General features: G+C 36.4%; 1 protein-coding gene across 1 annotated transcript; it reads right to left on the reverse strand.

Annotated features, from left to right (window-relative positions):
• Positions 1-2,623: 2,623 nt before the first annotated feature.
• On the reverse strand, positions 2,624-20,234 carry LOC139938929 (coiled-coil domain-containing protein 42 homolog). Its single transcript, XM_071934603.1, has 9 exons — positions 20,068-20,234; positions 19,058-19,163; positions 18,214-18,318; positions 16,413-16,498; positions 15,457-15,628; positions 14,988-15,151; positions 14,178-14,246; positions 12,553-12,637; positions 2,624-5,313 (listed from the first exon to the last, which is right to left on the reverse strand). The coding sequence occupies exons 1-9, from the start codon at positions 20,121-20,123 to the stop codon at positions 5,221-5,223; spliced, it is 936 nt and encodes a 311-aa protein (XP_071790704.1). The 5' UTR covers positions 20,124-20,234; the 3' UTR covers positions 2,624-5,220.
• Between the last annotated feature and the right edge of the window lie 15 nt (positions 20,235-20,249).

Consider the following 20,249-nt stretch of genomic DNA (forward strand, 5'->3'; position numbering starts at 1 on the left):
ATATCACGGTCCATGGAAAAAGTGGGACAATTGTATTTAGTACAAGGGTTGACCTAGAAGTATGGGGTGTAGGTTTATAGGTCAATAAGGCTTTTTAATAAAATTGTGCCTAATATTTCCATTACATATTGGAACTCATGCATGAAAATAATGAAATAGATAACAAATAGTAGTAAATATAAATTAATACGAAACTTAATTAAATAATTTAAAATAATAATAAAAAATAAAAATAAATAAAATGAAAACAAAGAGGGGAAGTATACATAATTCACACCCCCAAAAAAAGGCAAAAAAAAATTAATAATAATAAAATACATGAAATAGATAAAATAGATTACAAACAACTTAGGTTAGATAAACAAGTACAAACAACAACGACAACAAAAAAAAAGACAAGAAAAACATGGGTTGACACACTTCTGAATAACTTCAATTTGAATTTGTTTTTATTATCATACAAAGATAATTTACAATATTTACATTATATACACAGCATTATTTTACGAATTCAACATACAATTTTAGCTTTTTAATATTGTGGTGTCTGATTTGATTGGGAAATAGAATTTATTGGTTGGGCAAATAGAGGGAATATTTGGTCGAATCGTGCCTTTAATTATACCATGGAACAGCCACTGTCTTTTTAAATGGCCATCACAAAAATTAATAAAGAGCGCTTTGACAGACTTTATTCAACGATTAAAATCTTTTGACAATTAATTTCATTATTGTGATGGGGACAAATTTAGTTGTATAATCTTATTTATTTGACGTCCTTAAAGACAGTGGACACTATTGGTAATTGTCAGAGACCAGTCTTCTTACTTGGTGTATCTCAACATATGCATAAAATAACAAACCTGTGAAAATTTGAGCTCAATTGGTCGTCGAGTTTGCGAGATAATAATGAAAGAAAAAACACCCTTGTCATACGAAGTTGTGTGCTTTCTGATGCTTGATATCGAGACCTCAAATTCTAAACTTGAGGTCTCGAAATCAAATTCGTGGAAAATTACTTCTTTCTCGAAAACTACGTCACTTCAGAGGGAGCTGTTTCTCACAATGTTTTATACCATCAACCTCTCCCCATTACTTGTAATCAAGAAAGGTTTTATGATGATAAGTATTTTGAGTAGTTACCAATAGTGTCCACTGCCTTTAAATGAATTTAAGTAGTCAAACATTAAAGAAGAAACAAAGTCAGGACGAGTCAAACAAATCCCGAGATGATGGACAACATGGCTCTGCCAGCAGGGACAAATGTCTTGCGTATTTGTCAACCTTCAAAATGTTTCTTATACCAATTGAAAATGTTTTCTCATGGGCTTTGCTTCTTTGTCCGCTAGAAATGAACCATTGTCTGGTGAAGCGGGATGAAGAAAATAGACATTTCTTCATCCGCAGAAGAAGGGAGCTTTAGTCTCCTGTCATATAGATCACCAGAGGGACCTCTTCGTGTTTAGAGAGATTCAATAGACCGTACTGACTACCGGTTTGTTAGACGCCAACCATGAGGCAAGTCCAAGATGTGACTCTCAAAGCCAGACCAACAGGGAATTGTTTCATTGCTAATTTCATTTTGAATATCAGGTTTTCAAACAAAATGAAAACGCATCTCGAAACGCGATTAGAAGTTTTATCGTGGTTAACATCACTTTTGTTGTTTTAATAACTGTGTATTCAGTCGTATAAAAAAGTAAGATCTCGGCGATACAGCCGAGGTCGAAATTAGTCTGTGGCTGCAAATCATAACACTGTCTTCGGGGGTGTATCTGTCTTGGGAGAAAAGAATAATAAAGACCATCCCTAATGAAGTAAATCAATAGAAGAGATAATTAAATAAACAAATCGATTAATTGCCAAATACAGACATTATATCACGGTCCATGGAAAAAGTGGGACAATTGTATTTAGTACAAGGGTTGACCTAGAAGTATGGGGTGTAGGTTTATAGGTCAATCGGGCTTTTTAATAAAATTGTGCCTAATATTTCCATTACATATTGGAACTCATGCATGAAAATAATGAAATAGATAACAAATAGTAGTAAATATAAATTAATACGAAACTTAATTAAATAATTTAAAATAATAATAAAAAATAAAAATAAATAAAATGAAAACAAAGAGGGGAAGTATACATAATTCACACCCCAAAAAAAAGGCAAAAAAAAAATTAATAATAATAAAATACATGAAATAGATAAAATAGATTACAAACAACTTAGGTTAGATAAACAAGTACAAACAACAACGACAACAAAAAAAAGACAAGAAAAACATGGGTTGACACACTTCTGAATAACTTCAATTTGAATTTGTTTTTATTATCATACAAAGATAATTTACAATATTTACATTATATACACAGCATTATTTCACGAATTCAACATACAATTTTAGCTTTTTAATATTGTGGTGTCTGATTTGATTGGGAAATAGAATTTATTGGTTGGGCAAATAGAGGGAATATTTGGTCGAATCGTGCCTTTAATTATACCATGGAACAGCCACTGTCTTTTTAAATGGCCATCACAAAAATTAATAAAACAACTATAAGGTGGAATAACAATCAATTTTCAATATTTTCAAAATGGCTGCTATTCCTCGTTGGATCAATGTTTTTCTCCAAAGGATAGGCCTATACAATGCAATGGCCATTTTTAGTCAAACATTTTTCCCAAGACATATTCTGACTTGGTGTCAAATTCCATGTTTGTACAAAATGTATAACCAAAGGGCAAAGGCACAATTTCGCATATTTGCCGTAGGCCTACTATATTCAAGTCTTATGGACAAGCTGCACCATCTTTATTATGAAAACAGCTTCTATAACAGATACATATCATTTACGCTTATGTATAGTTTCCAAATGCTAAATTAAAATTGGTTGATCATACCATTCACATAAATTCCCAATCTCTAAAGTGCTCTTTCATAAAGGCTCTCAAAGCATTTATGCTGCATTAGGTTTCCTTCATAAAGATGTATCAATTGTTAAATTATCAACCTTCCAAACATCCTATGGCATTAAAGGAACACGTTGCATTAGATCGGTCGAGTTGGTCTTTGAAAAGCGTTTGAAACCGTTTGTTATAAAATGCATATATGATTAGAAAAATATTTTAAAAGTAGAATATAATGATCCACACAAGTATCACTCGAAATTGCATGGTTGTCCTTTTACTTTGCGAACTAACACGGTCGGTCACTTATGGGAGTAAAAAAATTGACTCCCATAAACGGCCGACGTGTTTGTCGACGAGGTAAACGGAAAAAAACACGCAATTTCGAGTGATACTTGTGTGGATCATTATATTCTACTTTTAAAATATCTTTCTAATCATATGCATTTTATAACAAACGGTTACAAACGATATTCAAAGACCATCTCGACCGATCCAAGGCAACGTGTTCCTTTAAGTCAAGAAGTGAAGGCAGTTAATGCTCTAGTGGGCTTATCAAGATGAGGCTACAGCCACTTCATCTTAGATAAGAGACATCTTCTCACACAATCTTCCTCTTTCTTACAATGTCCAGTTAGAAGGAACCTTTGGGTGTCTTTTACATTTACGGAGCTAAATCCTCTTTCTTGTGGGGAACCGATGGTTTGGAAACGGTTTAGAGAAGCTATTAAAAGATGAAAGCACTTTCTACCTTTGGGGAATTATACAGACACCCACTTAAGAAAATAGTGGCTCCAGAACCATCTAACTGAGAAAGAGCCATATTCTTACACAATCTTTCGCTTTCTTACAATTACAATGTCCAGTTAGTGGAACCTTTGGGTGTCTTTTACATTTCAAAGCTAAATCCTCTTTCTTGTGTGGAGCTGATGGTTTGGAAACGGTTTAGAGAAGCTGTTAAAAGATGAAAACACTTTGCACCATTCGGGGAATTCAACATACACCCACTTAAGAAAACAGTGGCTCCAGAACTATCTAACTGAGAACACGTTAACAAAAGATGGTAAGGTTGATCTAAGTTGATCAAAAAGCACCACACAACAATTTTTAGAACGTTTTATCAAGCTTGGTGGGTGTGTTTGAATACAATTTTGTTTTTTTTACGTAAATACATTGCGTTTTAAACAAATTAAAAAGAGTTTTTATGTAGGCCTAGTTAGGGCTTGATATCAGGACAGACTTACTGTCCTTAGAAATCATTGTTTGTTAACAATTTTTGTTGGGTGGTTATTTGATGTTCTCAATTTATCCTTGGAGGCTACTGATTATGAAACTCATACTAGAGCCATTTTTTCTGTAAAATATTTCTCTCTGAAATGAATTAATATTTCAGAAAACTGTATCTGAAACCCCTATGTTTAAATTGGCCATGGTTTGTTGAAAATTTTCTCCCAACTCACACAGGGATTGAACCAAAATTTTCACCGGTTTTCTATTTCAGGTATAAAGTTTATCACAGATCACACACAACATGAACACTGGCTGTGACTATTTTCTTAGCCCTACCAATCATGTACGCCTTTAAATGTCTGTATTTTCCTGCAGCTCCATTGAATCTAAAAACTCTCTGAAGGTTATCAATTTTACTGCGGGAGAATCAGTTTAACAATAAGTTAAGTGACCTACTTAAAGTCAGAAAAAACATGTAACTGCAACCTTCTTCCTGCAAGTATGACAACAACAAAAATCTGAACGTGATGTTAGACAGGAACTTTTGTCTAGTCGAATGTCGAAGGTTTGCCCTGCCCGGCACTAACGTTTCTTATAAGTTAAAGGCTTTAGACACCTTTGGTAATCGTCAAAAACCAGTATTCTCACTTGGTGTATCCCAACATATAATGCATAAATAACAAACCTGTGCAAATTTACTCAATTGGTCATCGAAGTTGCAAGAGAATAATGAAAGAACAAAACACCCTTGTTGCATTTACTTTGTGTGATTTCAGATGCCGAATAAAAGGCTTTAGCTGAAGTGTTTTATTATTTGAGTGAGACATTACATTACTTCAGAGGGTTTCTCACAATGTTTCGCCATCAACAGCTCTCAATCCATTGCTGGTTACCACAGTAAGTTTGTATGCAAACAATTATTTTGAGTAATAACCAATATTGTCCACTGCCTTTAATACTCTCCAGAAATTCTTGCAAAACCAGATTCAAGGGTTTGCAATGATAGGATCAAATCTGTGATAACTTACTTATATATTTACATAAGTTCGAAGGATGTTTAAATAAAATAAAAAATAGATTTCCTAGCCTGAGGTTGCAGCAGTTGTTGTAACAACTGTCTCAGCTCTCTTGATCTCTGTTGTAATCTGTGTCAAATCCATGATAAACATCTGAATCTGTCAAGAAAGGAAGAAAGGACACATATATTTAGATCTGGATTTTCATCTTTGAAAGGACAAGGGCGCTTTCATTGATATCTGAAACAAAAAGTCGCATCCCCTTAAGGTGATCCCCTAGCTGCCGCTTCCCAGGTTGTATCGTAATTTGGGTGTGATCCCTGGCTACACGGCAGTTAACGGTTGTATGGCTTCTGACTGGCACCCCCGAACAAAGATATTGACAAAATAGGGAAACCGCCAATATAGGGCTAGATAGCTCAGTTGGTAGAGCGCCGGCACGTTAATCCGGAGGTCGTTGGTTCGAATCCCACTCTAGTCAATTCTTTGTTTAACCCCAAAAATCATTTAAAAAAAAAAGGGTACAATTCAATTGGAAAATCTTACAGCCAATGGGAAACCTTTGAACGAGCACCAAGGGAAGACCAGGGGCAATGCAGGCCATGGCCTCCGTGTGGCAGCCTGCGTGTAAGTCCAGGCCTACCAATTTGTACAATGACTTGCTTATATTTACATCAAAAGTTACCGCTCACATTTGAATTCCTACTGATATAGAATTTGGATTTCTCTATTTATACTGTTGAAAGATCAATAAAAACCAAACTTGAAACTTCACTCGAGGATCTTCTTTGTTCACATTGTGTTGCCTACTTTCAATGATTTTGTTTAATTAACATAATTCTTTTTGTCCCAGGCATGGAAAATGAACAATCCTGGAAAGTTTATATGAATCTCTTTTTGACTGAACTGAGCTCTTATGATCTGCAGTGAGAATGCATTTTAGCGGTTTACAGACTTTCTGTAAACTCAAACATTATTTGGGTGGCGTCATACTCCCATTATCCTCTGGTCCCCCTGTTTCTAATGGGAATTCGAGGTCGGGAATATATGGACTTCCAGAAAATAATTGTTTATCACACTTTATTGTGTTAAAAATGCAGTCCTTAGAAGTAATTATGAATACATTCTCCTGTGTACAGCATCAACACTAAGAAAATAAAATCTTCGGCAGGTAACTACATTTTGCCAAATTACATTTGCCGTTTCCAAACATTCTTTGTACATGTACTTTCTTTTCATCTGTAAAGGGCCTTTCAAGAACATATTGTAAGGTGGGTTTTAGTGCTATGTATATAATTTTTATCATTACTTTAGTAATCTCTTTTAGTAATTTTCGGAAAGGAAGCGAATATCCGCAAAAACATCTAAAGGATAGCAGGATAACAAGAGGAAGGTGTACACAATTGAATTGTGGTTGAAATAAACTGCTGGAGCCCTATTATAACAGAATGATGTCGTTTAATTTAGGGAGGGCAGGATGTGAAACATACCGACTGCTTTAATTGGGCGGAGGCAATTTACAATTAAATTCACTATAATGTCCCTGATGGGAAATTCATTTCGGCCTTTTATACATCAAATAAACAAAACTTTACGACAGTGGTTATGACTTAATAAAGAGTACAAACTGAAAGTTAAAGCCATTATACACTTTCGGAACAGAAAAAAAAAAAAATTCACAGATTTACAAATAAGTTACAGAGTTTACAGAAGATAATGGTGAAAGACTTCTCTTGAAATATGATTCCATGAAATGCTTTACTTTTTGAGAAAACATTAAAACAATTATCAATTCTCGATATCGAGAATTACGGATTTATTTTAAACACATGTCATGACACGGCGAAACGTGCGGAAACAAGGGTGGGTTTTCTTGTTATTTTCTCCCGACTCCAGTGACCGATTGAGCCTAAATTTTCACAGGTTTATTATTTTATATAAAAGTTGTGATACGCGAAGTGCGGGCCTTTGGACAATACTGTTTATCGAAAGTGTCCAATGGCTTTAACTGAAAATCAACAAGAAAGTTACTCCATCTGGGTTAACTCAGTTCTTTGGCAAAATTCGCACAGCGACCATTTGTTGACAACCGACTAATGCTGCCTTATACTGACTTTATCTTTTGATGTTAAGTCAATTTGACTACTCTGTCGCCAAGTTGTCCTTGTGCAAAAGTTTGCCCAAAGTATTGTTTTCAAAGTTGTGGTTCTGATATTAAAAATTTAAGGGAAACATTTCATCAAACTATCAGTGACTGCAGAAACCCAAATGATGCTCTTAAAATTCATTCCAGCAATAACAGTTAGAAGGATGTTGGGAGGATACGATTTCCAGAGGACATGGACGATGTTATGCGACCTCAGTAACACATTATCTGACATGACTTCAATGAGTCAATGTCTAACAACTCCCTCTAACTATCTCGACAGCAGTGCCACGATAACACTTTGAAGAATTTCTGACAAACTTCAGCAAGCTCATTGACTTCATTAAATAAATCACCAGATTAATTACTCCTGGGGTGGATTTCATAAAGGTAGTCCTAACTTAGGACTAGTCCTAGGCAATGCTAAGAGATAGGACCAGTCCTAAGTTAGGACCAGTAACTCATCCTAACTTAGGACCAGTCCTATCTCTTAGCATTGCCTAGGACTAGTCCTAAGTTAGGACTACCTTTGTGAAATCCACCCCAGGTGGTTCTTATTGTTGACATCCAAATGGGTTATTTTCTTATTAGTACGCTACTAAAACATTAAAGGCACTATTAAAGCCACTTGACAATTCAACTTGGGTGAGTGACAGACTAACTCAAGTGTTGATTTGAAACTTTGCATGGTGGCAGTTGATCACAGGTGAGGTTTTGCTGTAGCACCATGTGTAAAATCTCTTTTGTATAATTTCAGAAACAGGTTACCAGCTAACATTCCACAAAGTTTATATTGTTTCAACCATGGTTTCAACTGGTGTTCCACAATTTGTTTGCAAAGCAAAGAAATTTGTTAAGCAGTGTTTTCTGCTAAACAGCTTTATGACATTGAGCATTTGACCACTCAGCCACAACACGTCGCTTTGGTCGCACAAGATGCATTTTTTAAACAATGTCTCTGCTTAGCAAATAACTTTTTTAGCAGTATTTTCTACTAAATAACTTTATGACATTGGGCTCTGAGCATTTGACTGCTCAGCCACATCACCCCACTGCATGTAAAAGAAACACTTTGGTGGCAAGGGGAGGAACACTTCCATGTAGGTCAAACAAGAGGCGTTTTTCAAACCGTATAGTATATCTGTATAGTATAGATGGTTTGCCAAGGTTGCCAAAAAAAAAAAAAAAAATTATAATCTCTACTTTTAGAATATCAGACTATCACCCTGGCATGCTAGGTGAGAAAGAAACGATTGGTTGTCCACAAAATGACAAGTTACTGTCTGAGAATACTTGTCAAATAACCAAGAACAGAACCTCTTTAGCTGATGAAAGCTGAGTTGACACTTTCACTTCTAGACCAAGTAAAAAAAAAAACATGTTTACGAACCCAGCTCGCTTCTTTAGATGCCACCGCCTTTATTCTCCCTTTTTTAAAATTATTATTATTTTTTTTTAAACAAATATTCCAGTCCGTGGGTGACCATTAAAAAATAGTTTTCATTTCAGTGAGAGTTTTTTCTTCTCAAAAACTTAACGTCTAATGCAGCTGAAACTTCTACAGAATAAACACAATTTCATTCACAGTGAATAGGGTTTGTGTCATTGCCAAAAAACTTGATCTACAAAAGTATCAAAACCCTTTTAAGGTTCGTGTATGTATCAACTTGAATCAAAGTGTACTTCATACCAGGGAAAACAGTTTTTCAAAAAAAATACAATCCCTGCCGTCAATTTCACAAAACTCTTCCCAACTTGGGATTAATCTTACATGTAGGACAAAGGACGAGTCCCAGCCCTGCACTGTAGCATGCAGACCTTAAGATTAATCCTAAGTTAGGACAAGTTACTCGTCCTAACTCTAGAAAAGATTAATCCTAGCGTTTCGTGACAAAAACAAAAACCCCAAACACCCAACCAATACCTTAACCTTGTTAACATTTTGTTATAATAAAGTGATTGCTTTTGCCAGAAGTGTATTCAAAGACTCATTAATTATCCAAACAAACTTTTGTTATGTCTCTCAAAATTATTGCCAATGTGATTTTTTCACAATTTGGCAGGAAAATCTATCAATTATTAACTTTTAATATTTACAAAACCATTTGCACAGTTGATTACAAGTTAGCACAGCACTTGGAATCACAGACATGTCTTGTTAGTCACAAACAATTTTGTCTCTACTTTTAATGACCAAACAAACCTACGAGTACATGTTTTTGTTACCGAGACAGAGGCCGTTTCTTAAAGCCATTGTACACTTTCGGTAAACAGTATTGTCCAAGTCCCACACTTCGTGTATCACAACTTATATATAAAATAACAATCCTGTGGAAATTTACGCTCAATCGGACATCGGAGTCGGGAGAAAATAACGGGAAAACCCACTCCTGTTTTCGCGCGTTTCGCCGTGTCATGACATGTGTTTACAACAACTCCGTAATTCTCGTTAACGAGAATTTATATTGTTTTACCGTTTTCTCAAAAAGTAAAGCATTTCATGGACTAATATTTAAAGAGAAGTCTTTCACCATTACCCTTCTGTAAACCCTGTAAATTATTTGTAAATCTGTGAACTTTTTTTTTTTTTTCTATACCGAAAGGGTCCAATGGCTTTAAAGGGAAGGTGTACAGTGTATGTTTGGTAATCACTCTTAAAATTAATGGCAATACAAACTTTCAGTTAGAAGCCTTAAAGGCAGTGGACACTATTGGTAATTGTCAAAGACTAGTCTTCACAGTTGGTGTATCTCAACATATGCATAAAATAACTAACCTGTGAAAATTTGAGCTCAATCGATCTTCGAAGTTGCAAGATAATAATGAATGAAAAAACACCCTTGTCACATGAAGTTGCGTGCGTTTAGATAGTTGATTTTGAGACCTCAAGTTCTAAATCCGAGGTCTCAAAATCAAATTCGTGGAAAATTACTTCTTTCCCAAAAACTATGGCACTTCAGAGGGAGCCGTTTCTCACAATACCATCAACCTCTCCCCACTACTCTTATACCATCAACCTCTCCCCACTACTCGTCACCAAAAAAGGTTTTGTGCTAATAATCATGATAATTGTTTTGTGTAATTACCAATAGTGTCCACTGCCTTTAAAGCAGCTTTCGATAAAAAATCACTTTGAGAATCATTTCACTTTGAAGTAATGTGGTTATTAAAAAGATATCAGTTTGTATGGCCCAAATTTTGAATTCCTATGAGAACTATTCTTCCTACATGTACGTGGAAATGCATTAACCGCTCCGGATTTTATTTTGAAAAAGCGACCACCATTTGAAATTAAATTTTCACATGTTAGTTTTGCTGTTGCACTGGGCATCAATTTCATAGGTGTTTTCACCACGGACCTCTATGCTTAATTAAGGCTACCATCCTCTGCATACAAAGTTAGCGCACATTTTCTGCACCAGCTGCTAGGCTGTGTACATGGTGTAACCAAAGATTGCTCAGGAATAACTTGATGTCGCACAAGCACAAGAGCAAAAGCTCCACACTAACCTGGGTAAATACGCTTATGATAAGCACAACATTAAGCAGCAATTTGTTGCTTATAATAGAAGAGCCATGAACTTATGTCCAAGGTCTTTGTATAGCAGTGCTCTTGCAAAATCACAAAAGACACAGTGACGTGACTTAATGAGTGACTTTCTCAAGGTTTTTCAAACTGTTTAATTTAAAGGGATACTGCATTTCACCACATCGTTTTCGCACATGCTTGATCGAGCGCATTGGCACACTAAGCGATTATGTAATCTCGACCACTAGAGAACTTTCTATTGTTGACTTTGAAAAAACTCACTGGTTTGCATGGAAGGTGGATTGATAGCCAAATATCATTTGACCAAGTTTTGCATTTCTGCAAACTTTAAATTAAAAATTTTGTTCTTTAGTGAATCAGGGTCCAACATTAAAAAGCTCTTAGACTCTACTTAAAATAAATAATCAGATAAAGCTATCTTTGCAATGGACCAAAAATGCATTGATGTCAACGCTCCACCATTTTGGAGGAAAACGACAAGATAAAACAAAAAAATCTTCAAACAGGATCAGCCAATCATTTTCTTCTTTCTGACCTCTTACGAATCGCTATGGTGACAGACGATTTAGGTCGGGCGCTTATACAGCCCTTGTAATCTTATTTTCATTAAATTTTAGAAATGGAAGGCTCATAATGATGGTATGCAAAGCTGTTCAAATAGTCATGAGACTAGATTGGTCAATAGAGAAAAGAAATCCTGTTTTAAGATGAGATCACCTAAGGTGAGTCTAAATCTGAATCTGAATTATATAGTCGGCAAAGCATTCTTACGGAAAATTCAAACCAACTTTTGTAGAGAAGACAATGAAGAAATTTAAGTTTTAGACGGGGGAGGAAACCCAACCTCGCTACCATGGGCAGCACGCCGTATCACCCGCTTATTCTGCGTACGTCTCTAACCCCTGGGAGGGAAACTCCGATCCGTGTATTTGATTGGCTATCATATACGCGCAAAAGTTGAAACGCCGTGCATCTCCAAAAAGCCGAAACGTGTGCGTATAAAGATGTACGTATTCACGTTTTATGTCCTGCAACACTGAATGCCAAGGCAAGTTTATGCATCCAGCGTGTGCGTGACTAACACCCAACACAGAACGGATCAACCACAGGACTAATTGTAATATCCCTTATATTAAGATATAAAAAAAATGGCGCGGCGAGATCGATCACCCCTGGGAACAAGGTTGGAGGAAACCCCTATAAGGAAAGAACCAATGCAGTCAGCAAGGCTCCGGTCTGGGAATCAAACCGGGGTCCATAGAGGTGAAAGGCAGGGACAGAAACCACTGAGTCAAACTGGCTGCCCTGAATTGGTCTGTGTGCTATTTGTGCCTGTTTCCTTCTGAACAGTTTTACAAAAGATTTAAGACATTATCAACTTATAATAATAACAATAATATAGTACTTAAAAGGGGAACATATCCACCTAACAAGTAGGTGCTCAAGGCGCAACAAAACAGGAACAATTAACAGAAAAACAAGACACGGGTTTTAGGCAATTACCATGAGGGAGTTGAGGGTTGAAATAGAGCGAATGTTATGAGGAAGACTGTTCCAAAGACGAGGGGCAGCAGTACGAAAATATCTCTCTCCCCGGGAGCAGTAAGTACTCGATTCAGTCAGAAGATGTTGCATGCCGAACAAAGACCAGCTCGACTGGAGTTACAAGGCACGATGAGTTCAGAAAAGAATATCTACTTACTCTGTTCAGCTGATCAGCGGTGTCTTCAGCGACTGTCTGCTGCTTGAGATGTTTATTGACGAGTTGGAACAGATTGTGTGTTGCCCTACCAAAAAAAAAGAAAAATAATAATTTTGCTCGTTTGTTTGGTAATTGTCAAAGAACAGTCTTGGTGTACTTGGTGTATCCCATCGTAAGCATCAAATAAGAAGCCTGTGCAAATTTGGGCTCAATTGGTTATCGAAGTTGCGAGAAAATTATGAAAGAAAAAACACCCTTGTTGGACGAATTTGTGTGCTTTCAGATAGGAATAAAAGACTTCTAGCTAGAAGTCTTTTATTATTTTAGTGAGAAATTACCTCTTTTTCAAAAAGTACAATACTTTAGAGGGAGTCGTTTCCCACAATGTTTTATACTATCAACAGCTCTCCAATGCTCTTTATCAAGTAAGTTTTTAAGTTAATTTCGTTTTGAGTAAATACCAAATGTGTACCTTCCCTTTAAAGGGTTTGGTACTAATGTCCACAGATTTACATTAAACTTATAGGTTTCAAGATAATGATGGAAGAACGCTTCCCTTAAAATAATACTTGCTGAGTAGCTGTTGCTTTTGAGAAATGAGTAAAACAATGTTTTGAAATTACCGGTAATCTTCCTCTTAGGTTTTTTTATTTATTTATTTTTTAGCATGTACAACATATATATTACGCGACTCTCCTAAAAACATCGCTCAGTGATTTTCACCTCTTTTCTCTCAAAAACTTGACGAATAATGAAGCAGAAACTTCAAAAGGTAAATTATATTACATAATCTTCATTCACAGTGAGTAGGGATTCACGTCATGGCAAAAAAACGTGATCTACAAAAGGTATCAAAACCCTTTAAAAAGTTAAAAGGGGATTACATTTGCTATTGAATGAAAATCATTGCCACTTAGTTCTGATTGAACGTCATGGCCGACTTCAGCACAATAAATTAATCTAATTGAAAAATGATGAAGGTTGCAATCCAATTTAGAAAAGCTGATTATCAGTACAGTAATTCAATTAGCCAACAAAAGCTGAATACCGTTTCTTTATTCTGTACATATGTATTGTGTAAAGGTCAAAAATGTATGTATTTCTTTTTAGTTTATTTACAATTGTGCACAGTGCAAGACAAAGCATTTCATGTTAAGTATTGTTGAAGCTTTGCATGGTGTGGATAAATAGGAAAAACAAATATTAATAAATAGTAAACTTGAGGGAACAGCCATTTGTAAATCTTTTTTGTGGGAGTGTTGGCTCCGAAAAGAGCTGGTGCGGTCTCAACGTTTCAAACAGTATACTCTACTCGTCTTCAGAAAAATGCTGGACTGGTGAATTTCAAGTTGTTTTAAAATCATTGTGACCAATAAATGAATGAATGAATGAACTAATTAATAAGTAACACTATCTACAAGTGGGGCCAAGGGTAAGCTTGACAGTAAATATCAAACCCTGTTGTTACACCCTGGCTCTGACTGCTTGGCTGTTCTCTTGCCCACCATCTTGAAGCCACTTCTAGCATGATGCATACAGCTTAAAGAAGGGGGCTGACGGTAAGCCAAAGCCACAGCCAGGGAAAGTGTCTGTAAAAAGTCTCCCATGTCTGTTGTCATACTCACATTTTAATTCTTCCTAGTAACAAAGTCTTCTTGGCGGCGGTGTTCTTGATATGTGTCCATTGGGACTCCCTGTGTAGTGATGGAAACACAATTAATACATACAGGCTGTGAAAATAACACCACGGTGAACTGGGGCTTGGTTATTAAATGTATTGAACCATTAATCAATTGTTGCACACTGTGGCGGGGTCCATGGCGTTTTGTACACCCTCGGGGGAAAATGGCACCGAGGCGAAGCCGAGGGTGCCATTTTCCCCCTCGAGGGTGAACAAAACACATGGATTCCAAATCACAGCATGCAACAATTGTTTTGTTATACCTTGGTAACATGATTATTCCTCTTCTCAAAGTTTGTTGCCATTTTCAAACATTATGCATAGTTTAATAAGCAGACGAACTGCTGTTCAAATAAGAAACAATTCTTCACTATTGTCTCGAACCTGAGGCCGATTCGTACTAATTAGCGCTGGAAATCGACCAGCACTGGAAACAATCAAGGTAATGTCCTCCAGTTAACAAAACTCATGTTACCTGCTGCGCTTTACAGCCATGGTATATGCGTTTTTGTTGCACGCCACGTGATTGGTTCTTGGCCAATCAAAGTGGGGGGGGGGGGGGTGGGGAGGGCAAGGACACAGGTGTTATTGAGTAAATCCTTAACAAATATATGTTTGGAAAAAACATTAGATTGCAGGACTTATTGGGTTGTGATGAATGGCATAGCCAGATTAGGGAGTGGCCAGACATCTCAACAAACAAACAAACAAAAACTAACAAACAAACAAAGAAACAAACAAAGGAACTACATACCATTTGACAGCTTCACTCTGAGCTCTGTCCAGCCTCGTCTGTAACTGTGCAAGCTTGTTATTATAATGTAAGATCTCATTATTCTTCTCTTCTGTGAACTTCACCAGAGCTCCTCTTTCTTTCTCCACTGCATCTTGCGTCCTGTGAGCCTTATCCAGCAGATCCTAAAGGAGGCAAGAAAGGAGATGGGAGGAAGAGGGATGAAGATGAATTCAATACATGAAGCTGGAGATCAATCAATCAAAATGAAGCGCACGTAAGAAGTAAATTAAAGTCATTGATGTTAGGCTTCCTGATGCAAGTGGGCTTTCAGAAGTAGAAGTGTCTCAATTGTGTTGAAGGGTGTTGTGTACCTGATGTGAATTGGAAGTTTAAACTAGAGCGATGTGTTTTATCTGAATTTATTTTTGTAAATTAAGATACGCCAACTTCCGCATGGGGAGAACACTGGGAACAGTTTCATACTTACACTATGCGTTGCGACCAACGTCTCATAGCGAGCGATAATCTCTCGGATTTCGTGAAACTCTTCAGCGGCCTCCAGCGTTCGCTCCAAGTAACGGTGATAGATTTTATGTTTGTTGAGACGACCAAGAAGTTTGTCCTTTGACCCCTGGAGGTCTTTTTTCTCATCCAGTAATCTAAAGGAAGGAAATAATTAAAAGAGAAGGTTTGTAATATACATAATGATTAGTTCTTATATAGCTCATTTCACAATAACGTCTCAATGCGCATTCTAATTTAATTGCCCTGGTCATTGGGCTAATGACATTCCTTTAATCTTTCTCAGCGCACAGCCCTGAGCTGCCATGGCGCTCCAGTGGCTTTTTCAAAGACAATATGAACCTCTACCCTCGCAGGTACCCATTTTACCCCTTGCTGATAAGAAGCAATTATAGTAAAGCATCTTGCTCAAGGGCACAAGTGTCATGACCGGGACTCGAACCCAAGTCCGATGACTTTACACCGGGACTCGAACCCAAGTCCGATGACTTTACAACCAAAACTTGAATTCGATGCTCTAAACCACTCGGCCACAACCCCCTGGTGCTTATAAGCCATTGTGTAGGGAAGTTATATTCTCACGTACACAATCCACTATCCTGATTCCCTAAAGCAGTGTAATAAGGTATTCACAAGCCTGATGCTCTATTTTTAAAAATGGAAAGGGCACCAGACCAAAGGGCAATGGCCAGGGGTCCGATGTGCTTGACTGCTCGGCCGCCCACAACACACCTTGGGCAATCAGTGCATTCTGGAAGCTACATCTATTAATAATAGTTTAACGGAATTGAAAGACATCCTTTACCAGTGGGCGACAATCGACTTAACAACATCTACATTTTCCTGTTACTTTTCAGATAACTTGATAAGCTTTTCCTGAAATCCTTTCAACTCAAACCCCGTGATTAATTTTCCACTCACCTGAAGATTTCTTTCTCTTTAGACTTTCTCAATTCTCTCTCGTCAAATGCTTTCTTGACAGCCCTGGCACGCTTGGAATCATTTTCCTGTCAAAAATAAGGACTTTTTAAATCAGTAACAGACAAAAATTGGCTTATAAAATCTAATGTAAAATGTCTGAATGTACTTAAATTTTGCCTTGTAAAAATTATTTGATGTGATAAAATTATTTTTTAGGCCTTCATTTTTTGTAAAAAACAACTGAAAATAATTAACTTTATAGAAGAATCTGCGGAGACATTTTTCAAAAAAACATCCCCAAAATGTAATTTAAAAAAATAAAAATCATCTTCCATATAATAATAATTGTCACCGATAAAATATATATTTAATGATAATATAGGATTAGGCCTAAAACAGTTTCTATCCTGAGACTAACAATTGAATTCAATTCAATTAATTTAGGTTTATTATAAAATTAAAAAAATATATACGACAGTAGGTAAAAATACTTTGATGTTTTAATTACACTGTTAGTGTTAAACCCGTAGCAGGGGTTGATTTCACAAACATGACAAAGATAGTCCTAACTTAGGACTAGGCCTACTGTATTCTTAGAATTAAAAACTTAAGGCTAGTCGTAACTCAAGATAATATTAGTCCTAACTCTTTGTGAAATCCACCCCTGCTTGCTCCAACCATGGAGGTCACCTTCGACCAACCAAGAATGCAAAATGGTCTGGCACCGTTTTGGTGTAATGAGTTTGAGGTGTTCATATTGTTATAGCACACGGGGGACATGACAAACATGGTTGCAGCATTTCCCAGTTTCAATACAAAAGGGAAAAGAAAAGACAATGGAAGAATATGCACAGAGGCCATCAACTTCGAAACAAATCAGAATGGAAATATGGGTTAAAAGTTTACACTAAGTAAGAGCAAAGAAAAGAAAGAGAAAAACAATTACAAAAAAAATAATCACATAACATGTAATAATCAATATACAGTGGCAAACAACAGAGAAATATTCAACAATAAAAACAATTAAATAATTGATTACCGGTATGATATAATACATCAATTGGGGGGGGGGGGGGTAGAATAAGATTTGAATGAGTCAACTTGCAGTATACACATTGTACAATGCAAGGCATAACACTTGTCATTCTTTGTGTTTTCAAACACACTTTACATGGCCTATGATACATGTACATGTAGAAAGTAACGGAAATCTTAAATCTGTGGACTATGGAATAAACCTGTATTTAAAACAGTTTTCAAATGCATCACAAAAGAAACAGGAAAAAGCATTTTTATAAAATTAATAAAACATACAATTTCAAAGGAAACACATCAGAAAAACATATACATGTATTAACTGTGTTTACTATTATAAACACAATATGCGGGGTGTATGTGGTCAAGTGGTTAGACTGCAAGAATGTGATTTCGAATCCGGCCAAGCTAATCGCTCAGTTGCTTCACAATGACTAGAAATAGTATTGTCATCTATGTGTGAGTATAGACAATGTGACCCCTGGCGTCACACAAAAACCATAACATGATTCGCGCGCATGCTGCCGGGCAAAACCTTTGTGTTTTGGCAGCCAGCTAGAAAGTGTATGCAATCTTGCGTGTCTTTTTGCCCGGCGAAACATGACGTATACAGTGTTTTTTCAACAGACGGCGGTTTTGATGTAAACATAGGTCACATCGTCTATACTTCAGAGGAGGTTTCTGCACAATAGGGCCTATAAGAAGGTGATGATGATATAGCCCCCTTCTAATTTATAGATTTGTAAAACACCAACATTAATCTGACCTTGAGGAATTTGTCAAACTTGAGAAGCGATTCTTTCAGCTGGTATTCTTTCCTGTCAAGTTCTTCTCTTCTCTGTTGCAGACTCTCCATCTTCATCTGGAACTCCTACGATTTTTTCAAAAGATATCAAAATATTAATTTTGTGTAAATGGTACACACGGTGTCTTAAGATTTCATGCTTCTTAAAAGCTTTTACGACATTCCACTGTGAAATAATTAAAGTCCCATAGTGTATACTCTGTTGCACCAATAACTTAACAGGACGACTGTGTGGAACTTTCATGCAATGCCCTCAAGTGTCTTTCTTGATTTGCCACAGGCTGTAATACTGTACTGTGTGGATTAGGCCTAGACTTGATGAACACAGTATCTTTTTCTCGAGTACATAGAACTGTGCCTGGCCTGCAAATTCCTCTTTGAGAGGGCAAGTTCATTTTCATTTGGCAAAGGTTGCTTCCATTGGAAAATCTTAAAGTCAATAAGAAACTTTTGAAGGGGTACCAACGCCCAAGACCAGGGGCAACGGAGGTCATGGCCTATTTGGTCTCCATGTAATTCCAGGCCTGATGAAAACTACTTTCTTCAAAAATCTACAATCTGCTGTGGTACTTGGTGAAGTTGGAACTTTTTCTCTTCTTCTATGTAACTCGCAAACACATTCTTCAAAATTGAAGTTTGCTGTGGAATTGTGTGGAAGTCCATTACATTGCTACAGCAATAGCTTCAAAATTCAACAGGATTAAGACTTTAGGGAAATCAGCAGAATTTGTTGTTGAACAAAGTGAACTGACTGGGAAGGGAAGGAGGGAAAAGTTGATATTTAGTTAAACAGAATTAAAATTACCTCTTTCTGGGCAGCCAATGCTTGTTCAACCTCTGACATTTCTCTGCGTTTCTCAAGTAATCTGGTAGCTGGGGTCAGGTGGTCATCTTCACGCTCCGGCATTTTACTGAACATGGTGGGAATCAAAAACAATCAAAAAAGTTAAATCCTGCATTACAAATTTTGAAAAGGATCAAATCTAAGTTTCAGGGGAAAAATGCCTGATTTGTTGAGAGAAAACAAAAAATCTGTAGCCCTTTGAGTAATATTGTATCACTGTGAAAGTATTTTCTAAAGCTGTATTTAATCAAAATCAATGATTTCAAATTTATAAAAAAATATTTTATAAGGCTGAATCACACTGCAGTGATAACAAAAACGATAATGAAGTTAATCATTGTTAATTACCTTTTAAATCATCACAAAAATTCATATATTTTTATCATGAGTGAATGTTGTCCTCCACTTACACACACAACTGATATGGTTGACATTGACAATAGATTATAGAATAGATTGATGGCATAACTACGGGTACCGGTCAACTCAGACCTAGTTGACTTAGGACCGAGTTGACTTGGGACCGAGTTGACTGGGACCGAGTTGACTTGGGACCGAGTTGACTTTGGACCGAGTTGACTTTGGACCGAGTTGACTCATTTCATAAGCATAACTACTGCTGTCCTAAACTATAAATTGTATTGTTTATTCAAACTTTTGGCAAATTTAAATTTAAAAAAAAATGTTGTACTTCTTAAATCTTGGCTACCTAACTAAAAACAAAAATAATTAAATATAATTTTGCAACAAATACTCTCTACAAAGTAACATTATAAGAAATTCAAAGATGCAGCATTGATACTGATCTGTTGTGTTAAAAGTTGTGCTAATTTTTTTAATTATAGGCCTAGTGTCACATTTATTCAACTAAGTTTCTTCAAAGATCAATGAGAAAATTCTTGAATTGAAAGACAGCACAAAATCAAATGACGGCTACTTCGACAAAAACACTTCAGCAAATGTAAACTTACACGAGGAGCTTGTCCTCAAATGTCGTCCTGAAGTACTCTTCTAAACTCACAGTCATTTTGACAGTTATTTCTTTGACTACAAAATTGAAAATGAAGAAAATACAGTAAAATTTATCGTAAGTAAAACTCCAAAACTGCACGAAGTCCTTTCTGTAAAAATCACTTAGCAACACGAATGTGAT

The sequence above is a fragment of the Asterias amurensis genome, chromosome 6 (genome assembly GCF_032118995.1).
Source record: "Asterias amurensis chromosome 6, ASM3211899v1".
Lineage (NCBI taxonomy): Eukaryota > Metazoa > Echinodermata > Asteroidea > Forcipulatida > Asteriidae > Asterias > Asterias amurensis.